General features: G+C 42.8%; 1 protein-coding gene across 1 annotated transcript; it reads left to right on the top strand.

The window, feature by feature from the left end:
* The first annotated feature begins 3,637 nt into the window (after positions 1-3,637).
* Positions 3,638-6,380, top strand: LOC135503124 (beta-1,3-galactosyltransferase 5-like). The gene is made up of 3 exons (XM_064796487.1): positions 3,638-3,750; positions 4,610-4,692; positions 5,079-6,380. Exons 2-3 carry the CDS (start codon positions 4,654-4,656, stop codon positions 6,177-6,179), a joined length of 1,140 nt encoding a protein of 379 aa, XP_064652557.1. The 5' UTR covers positions 3,638-3,750; positions 4,610-4,653; the 3' UTR covers positions 6,180-6,380.
* The last annotated feature ends 2,258 nt before the right edge of the window (positions 6,381-8,638 follow it).

Genomic DNA, 8,638 nt, shown 5'->3' with positions numbered 1-8,638 from the left:
ATGAATGTTTATTGGAAGTAACAATTTGGCAAGCCCGGTGTGACAGTGGATATATTCCCCTGGAGTCATAGTCCGGTAGCATTGTATTTGACCAATTAAGCAGCATGATCTAATGTACCGCTAACCCTAACCAAAACATTTAGCAATGCGGGCTATTGTTACACGGACTATCAGCCCTAGGACTACTATCCCTTGCACATCGGCTTGATTACCTAATAGCGACTTTTTTGCCGTGAATGGAGAGCCGAACTCAATAATCTTTAGAGTTGTCGAAGAGCTCATTATCATTCAATGACAAAGCGGTCAACAACACTACTGGAGTCACAGCGAAGGACCTTAGCAACGTACCCAATGCATTTATTACGCTTCAGCTAATCACATACTCGAGTATATTCTAAAACAGACATTGAAATAAATAGATATCCTTTTTGAATAATATTTTCTGCATGCACAAGTTACTTACTCTGGGCGTAGTGGGCCTGCTGGTAGCAGAGCGTGTTATATAATTTATATAACTCCGACTCGGCATCATCCCCATTCGTACTGGTGACATCGGCGTCCACACGAACAACGCCAGGAACACTTGGCAGTAAGGCGTGACCATCGGTGGTGATATATTTTGTTGCTTCCATCACACTTATTTCAATTGGCATATTTCTCGCATCATTTGTGTTAAAGATGAGGCTGACGGCAAGGAATGCGGCCAGTTAGACGTCGACCGAAGCTAAATGGGCCCCTTCTCATCACCCCGGAGTGGTAGACCTACTGCTGACTCCAAATCCATAGAATAAGTTTTACTAACGGTCCTTTGCTTACCTCGGATTTGTCTAACTTTGCGCCATAGATTTTCTAAAGTGGCCCGAGAACATTTGTAAATTGTTCACCACTTTGTAGGGCCCTTTGTAAATCCCCAATTTCACTAACGTCATCTAGAATACTTGATAAAGAAGGCGCCTCTGATCCGGTTTCAACAGAAAGAAACACTCGCCTGGCAGCAAGCTTGTCTTCTCCGATGGCTTCCTCATCAGAAAAGTCTTCAAGGTCCGTTGATGTGGCCATTGCCATTGGTGGTGATGAGGAGGCATCGAGCTTTAGGAGGAGTCGATCTGCAGGGGGTGTTTGTGTTTGTTTTTGTTAAGACCGTTTTCTCTTATTTTTAGGCTTGTCCGTCTGCCCCTCTAAGTACTTTTCGCGCAACTGTTGTTGTTCCGATGCCAGAGTTACTCTCGGTATGATCAGTGATAACGATAAGGCTGAGGCGCAACTAGGAACAGTCATATCTGCAGCAGGTTGGTCGCCTTGAGGTAGTACTGCCATTAAGAAGCTGTCGGGAGTAGTAAGATCATAGGCATAGTTTGTCTTTGTTGAAGAATCGTTCGTTTTTGTTGAAGACCTTTTCCTCTTCTAGGTTTGTCCGTCTGCCCCTCTAAGTACTTTTCGCGCAACTGCTGTTCCGATGTTCGAGTTACTGTCGGTATGAACAGTGATGACGACAAGGTTGCGTTGCAGCTGGGAAGGGTCACATCTGCCGCTTGTTCGGCTTGATATTGATTGAGTGCTGCCAATAAGAAGAAGCTGTCGGGACTAGTGAGATCATAGGCATCGTTTGGTTTTGTTGAGGTCTTTTTGGTCTTACTTTTAGGCTTGCCCGTCTGTCCCTCTAGTCCTTTTTACGCAATTGCTGCTCCGATGGAGGCGTGACAGCTATCGGTGTGACCAATGATGACGACAAGGCTGGCTTGCAGCTAGGAACGACTGGGGTGCAGCTGGGAAGGGTCACATCAGCAGGTTCGTCGCCTTGATGCTACTGGATGAGTGGTTCCATTAGTAAGCTTTCGAGACTGAGATCGAAGGTATCATTGGTGATGGAATTGAAAGTGTTTAAGGTATAATTCGCAGGAATAGTGTTTGTCTCTGGCATAGGCGCTTTTGGAAATTTCTGGAGAAGAGACGGCCAATGGTTGTATGGGTCAATCCAGCATATGTACAAATCGGCATTTTTGACATCCTGTTAACAATAATTTGTCGTTGCATTGAAACAAAAGCCCTCTTTTTCGTCAGTTATCACTAAGCAAAATAGGTGTTCATTGACAAGGCTTAGCTATTTTATAACAAAAGCTCGATCTCGTATTTTTCTCGTATTTCGATCGTATACTGTATCAGCATCGAAATCTCCCGTGAATCAGCTGATGTTTCTAATCTTCTTAGACTCCCTGCGGCTAGAGATTCTCGTAATTTCTCCAGTTTCGAAATACGATCATAAAACGACATTTTACGAGATAACTCGATGGCATTGGTGGGATTAACGATTTACCTTGAAATCCCTAGGGGGCACGTTATGGAAAAGCAGATAGTGGTTTAATGGCCAACTTTCAGTTCGAACATGGACCAAAGGCGGCGCTTAACAAAATTAGAGTAGACATCTAAATATGCTGCGGGAAATCCCTGCAACCTATCTATAAATATACATAAATCTGTAATATACAGGAATGATAGAGATTGATTTGTGTCTGAAAGAGATTTTGTGACGCCTTGAAGCACGGTGGTAGGCTAGTGGTTACAGTGCCAAACATCAGACCTGTGAGGGATACTCTGTCTGGCTTTACTTAATTCTGGGCTGAATATTTAGACGCTAGAAATTGTAACAACTCTTGTAGACAAACAGATCTTCGGAAGTTTAATACCCCTGATATTTCACCATCTCGGTACACTGGTATCTCGGAGATAGCTCCCATCACTGATGTACTGCGAGTCCCTGCAGCAATACTGCGTTCACAATTTCAACGAGCTGAACTCTCCCAGATTAGCAAATGTAAACCTCAGGCTCCTGTGAGCGACTGACAAGGAACAGCCAGGGGCCCCCTTTTATACAAAGTAACGGGACAAACCAGTTGTCACAAACAACAATTAGCACATTCCAACCAAACAACAATTAGCACATTCCAACCAAACAACAATTAGCACATTCCAACCAATATGTTTACGCGATTGACGTCATCAACATTACACAAATTCCAATGTGGGGGTTCCCCGATGCGGTTGCTGGGCACGCTGCGTCACAACAACAATTGCTTTTACATCAAAGTAACTAAATAAGAGCCTAGTTACAAGGCAAAAGGCAACTTTGGCCGCAACAAGACCCATTCGGATCATGAGTTCGAGTATCTATCAACCCACTTTTATGATGGAAGACGTTGAAAGTTTTCTGAAGTGCTTGGTGGCCGCACTTTAACCTTTTCCCTTTCAAAGGTGAAATGAATCTAGTTGTAGGGAAAGCTTGCATAAAAGGTTACACGTTTACTACTTGAACCCCCCTCGTGCACCAGGGTCAATATCAGGTTACCTCCATCGTTAGAGTTGTCCTTTGTCCAGTTGTAGGTGCTTTTTCGAAGTCCCATAAAAAGTATCGCAAAAGGGCTCTTTTCAATTTAAACAATTCAAAATATGTCAGGATTAGTATCATTAAATCATCTTCTCGTGCAATACTCGGATCAGCCACTCCCCGTGCGGTTTTGTTATTATAGTCCTTTCAAATGACATGTCACAGCCGGGATTTCGCAGATTTTCGTCCGATTTCAGGTTAATGGCGCTTGATCGATATAATCATACGTGCAGTCGCAATAATAAATGACACTGTGTCTCAATAGCGGGGAGACGAGTCAGCTCGGATCTTTGCCGGAAAATTTGTAATAAATACAAGACAGTTTTCACAAAGTAAACAAATAGTTGGACGGCAACAACATTGATTGTGTAAGTAAATAGTTACTGTCTTCTGTAGCGCATGCGGTGTTAAGATTATTTCTCATATGTTTCGTTGTGAAGAAGTAGTGGTGAGTACGTTTCAGATGGATGTAGTTTGGAGGATATGAGGCAGGCGTTAGGGCCGTTTCGGTTGCGGAATCCACCGATGACTCGCAGCAGCGTTAGTGCCGTTTTTGGTTGTGGACGTTAAAAGTTATGGCCGTTTTGGTTGTGGAAGCAACGTCGGAGCAGCGTTAGTGCTGTTTTGGTTTTGGACGTAGGACCATTTTAGCCATTTTGGTTTGGGACTCAACTGATGACTACTACTCCCACATACATGTAGTTTGGTTGAAAGATGTATTGACGTGTTTTTTCTGTGTTTCTCCTATTGACAAGTCATGGTCTCTCACGTTGTGTATGTATGGAAACACTGATATATATAGAGGACAAGCAGAGATGTTACCCCGTCGGCTACTGATTATTTTAATAAGGAGTTTTCGCAATGTCCACGAAACGCCAACGCCAACGTCTATCGCATTGTTCGACATCGTTATCAGGAGGTCTAACCATGAGATAGGCGTTAACGTTGGCGTTTCCGGGGACTTTTCGAAAACTCCCTATAGTGTTTATGACAAACCCAATGCAGCTCCTGCACTCCATCCTTACTCTCATGGTTTTGGACTCCCTTTGTTTTTCATAGAGTGTACATGGAAGTGTATAGACGTACATGCGGGATGTAAAAACCTTGGGGGGGGCATCGATTTGGCGCACTCTATCTGACCAACCTGTTTCACATTAATGCATGTCTGTGTATTACGCAACGTGCATTCAAATAAATTTGGTTACCAACGCCAGCTAACTTTTTTAGGCACGCCTACTGGTAGACCAAAGCATACGAATCAAGCTGTGGGCATGAGTGCAAGTGTGGACAAGTGTGGACGATTTATGAAGGTAAAGTGTATGGCTTGTTTCAACTTTTAACTGAAATTAATGCAACTATCAACGAATCCAAATATCCTGCACCCCCCCCCCCCCATCCTAAAGGGTTCGACACCTTATCACCCTCATATGAATTATTAAAGGTCAAGCATCAGTTCAGCACATTTAAAAAGAATAGTCAAGACTACACCACTTTGCAATGACGTAAGATGTTCGACCGCAAGAACCCCTCATCAAAGTGGTGGACAAAGCTGCACCACCCCTCTGCACCACCCCAAGGCTACAATGAATACTGGCTCATTACGTGGTCTTCAGGTCTGGATCAGTCTAGACCAGTCTAGACCAGTTTTTCTGGACCAGCTGACATGCATTCATAAAAACAACTTTATTTATTACAGATGCGATCCCTTCGATTATTCCATGGCTCGTGGGGCAGAATGGTTTGGACGGGCATGGTTGTGATTTGCCTGATATTTCTGATGATCGTCTGTTTGAAACATTATAATTGGACTCAATCACAACATTTGACTAGTCATATGGGATTCAGAACCATCTTTAATACCTCTGTACTAAAACGAGTTTGGAAGGCATCGAAAGATCCTGACTCATTTCCGGTGCCAGTGTCGACACATCCCTCTGAATCTGCTAAGTTTGACGATGAAATTTGGCGCCCAAAAGAAAATATGCCGATTATACACAAAGATGCGAAAATATTGATCAACCCCATTAAGCTCTGCTCTCCCATCAACTCTCAGGATGTGTTTCTATTGGTGTTAATACTTTCGTCTACGGATCATGTTAAACAAAGGGATAATATTCGGCAGACTTATGGAAGTGTGACGTCTTATAAGAGCCGGCCAATACGTCACGTATTTCTGTTGGCAGAACCCAAAGACGAAAACCAGCAATCAAGGATCAAAGCAGAGAGCATTTTGCACGGAGATATTGTTCAGTTTGATTTCATGGACACCTACAGAAACCTATCCATGAAATCTAGCTCTGGTTTAGCCTGGGCGAAACGATTCTGCCCACGCGCCAAATTCATCCTGAAAACCGATGATGATTATATGGTGCTTCCGGGAAGAATGGTAGATTACTTTGATCATATTTCATCAGAAGAAGAAAGGGTGCTTTACAGTGGTTACGTTGTGAACACGTCTCCGCCTATTCGAGCAAAATCGAGTAAATACTATGCCTCCTGGATCGAGTACCCCTACCGACATTATCCGCCTTATGTCACAGGGGCGGGCATCATGATGTCAAACAATGTCCTAAATCTTTTTCGTGATGCATCAAGAAAAGTTCCAAGGACTCCCTCTGAAGATGTATATCTCGGTCTACTGGCTAAGATGTCGAATATTACGCCAAAAGAAAACTTTGAGCGTATAAAACCAGATATACCTAACAAACCTAGCAACTTGCCAGAAAAAGTACTTGTTTTCAAAGCTCCACTCTTTGAAATTACCAAGAAAATCTGGTCCAAGTATAAAAGTGCATGAACAGAATGGCATGAGGTGTGTTTTCAAAGGAGCATTGGCCATGTTTCCATCATAATCTATAAGCGAGAACACCGTTTCGTGTGCACATTCTTTTGAGAGTCTGGGCTCATGTATTGTACCACTGTTGGTGAATATATATCGGTTGAGTATTAATCTGGGTTCGTAGCGCAAAAAGACTAATATAACTGTGTTGAGTGGTTGTTTTGGTGGTGGTGGTGGTGGTGGTGTTGGTGTTGGTGGTGGTGGTGGTGGTGGCGGCGGCGGTGGCGGCGGCGGCGGCGGCGGCGGCGCGGTGCCGGCGGTGGAGATGGTGGGGGTTGTGGGGGTGGGTGGGGTGGGGTTGGCGGTGGCGGTGGCGGTGGCGGTGGCGATGGTGGGGTGGTGGTGGGGGTGGTGATAATGATAATGATAAAGATAAATAATTCATTTTCTTTAATTTATTCATAAAACCTTCCCTATATGAGCGATGGAAACAAATATACATTTGAAAGATACATTTAAGAACAATGATATAATATTAAAAAGCTGAGAGCAATAATTTTAAAATCCTGTGGTTGTGCTTATTTATCTGTTCCGATGTTGACTCTGATGTGACCCGAGTTAGCCCTCCGTGAATCGATCCTCTTAATACGGACCGATGCACTAGCAAGGCGCTACCTGGAGCCATGGATCTACCAGTTGACATCATAATTGACGTCAGTAATACAAAGGAGAATGTACGATACCCCTTGATTTATTGGTGTAAATAGCCTATAAGAAAACTGCGTTTTCTTGCCCATATCACTCAATGAAAAAGTAGACAAAACGTCATTCTCTTTTGTATTACTACGGGCAATAATTCGGTCTAAAAAACAGAATCGATCGCCAACATGTACAATTCATAAAATGCACATGCGGCATCTGGCAACTTGGACAAATGTGTTTATTTATTCAAATTCACTGTGCCATAAAAAATATGTACAGAACATAAAACATATACTTAGTACTTTACAAATATACAACATGGCCACATCAGGGACAGTGAATAGGCTAAAGCCTTTAATTGACTGCCTTTAAAAGACAACAATAGCGTTGATGAAGTGTATCCCCAAGCATAGCATACATCATACGATGACCGCATTGTGCTTTAATCGGTTTTCGCGAGTAATTTCTGCACTGTTACTCCAGTCTCACTGATCTAAGATCGTCATTATCTTCCTGGCTAGGTAAATCCCACGCTAGCTAGTAGAAGTAAAACTGGATACCGTCACTGTAGTTTACAACAATGTCCATCGGTCCCTATTGTTGGGCTGTTGTGTTGCTCCACCGACGCGCGTTTCTGCCCCTCTAGGCTTCATCAGGGTGGCTGGTGTTGACTTGCATCCAGATAAATCCCACGCCCAAGTTGTCCTTTTAATAACCAAGTCGGCCTAAAACTTGCACAGTTGAATGCCATTCAACATGCTCAATTTTGAATAGACAGTGGGTTGGTGAGACCAATTTGTCCGATGGTCCTGACATCATGTTACGGGCTGGCCTATATCGATTTTGCAGTAATTAATAATGGAGCCGTCGTAGATCGGTGAAACTTGAGTAACACAAACAAGTGGCATTGTATTAAACAGAGAGACGGCCTTACAACTGCTCTGCCGAAGATTTATCTTCATTACACCCCACCCAATGTTTCCAATTTTCCAGCGATTCCAGTACGGATCTTGATGTGCTGAATTGAAGACTTAGTCAGCAAGAAGCATGCAAATTGTAAGCAAAGGGTTTCTAGTAGAGACGGTTCAAACCTCATTGTCTTCTATCTTTTAGAGAAAATAAATAATGTATTACCCACTGACAACAGAGCGTAAAAATAACTTAACATATGAGTTATTTAATTTTGATGTGTATGTGACGGTAGTAAACAGTTTTTCAAAGGACAAGAAACATCGATAACTCCTGGGGTTTTAAGCTTGAAAAATAGAAGACCGTCTTGGACTTGAGAAAAAACCACTATCATTTTACCAAAACCAGTTTAATATGGCAGTCTGGTCTGCCACGGCTGGCTGTGGTGTTTCAGTAAACAATCACTTGAACAACAGTGATCCGATGATCATGTCATTTAACAGATTTCATGCCTATTATCAAATATGCGAAATTCGGAAAAACCTACAGATTCCGATTCCAGGAGAAAGTAGTTAAAACGAATAATAACATTAACCGGAGAAAACTAGAAGAATTATCAGCGAGTTTGGTTTGTAAAACCCTGCATCTACCTGTCAATCTCATCCCCCATCCCGGTTTCTCCTTCATTGATTCAGCTAGATCCGATTTCGATTGTCACATACAAGAAGGTCCCCACATCAAGACCAAAAAGCCAGTCCTTAACAAACAATTATTCAGTAGCGGTTCTCTATTCACGATCCAATTATATATTCTAAGCCTAATCGCCTTCATTCTTAATTTGTAAACAAGCTTGTTAAAAACAGTAT

This window comes from Lineus longissimus, chromosome 19, assembly GCF_910592395.1.
Source record: "Lineus longissimus chromosome 19, tnLinLong1.2, whole genome shotgun sequence".
Taxonomy (NCBI): Eukaryota; Metazoa; Nemertea; class Pilidiophora; order Heteronemertea; family Lineidae; genus Lineus; species Lineus longissimus.
Note: the sequence above shows the minus strand (reverse complement) of the source record. Positions and strands in the feature narration are given on the sequence as shown.

Bases quoted from the DNA above. Each gene is read 5' to 3' on its own strand.
- LOC135503124 (XM_064796487.1), top strand. From the start codon at position 4,654: ATGAGTGCAAGTGTGGACAAGTGTGGACGATTTATGAAG. The intron at 4,693-5,078 runs GTAAAGTGTATG...TATTTATTACAG, and splicing joins AGTGTGGACGATTTATGAAG to ATGCGATCCCTTCGATTATT.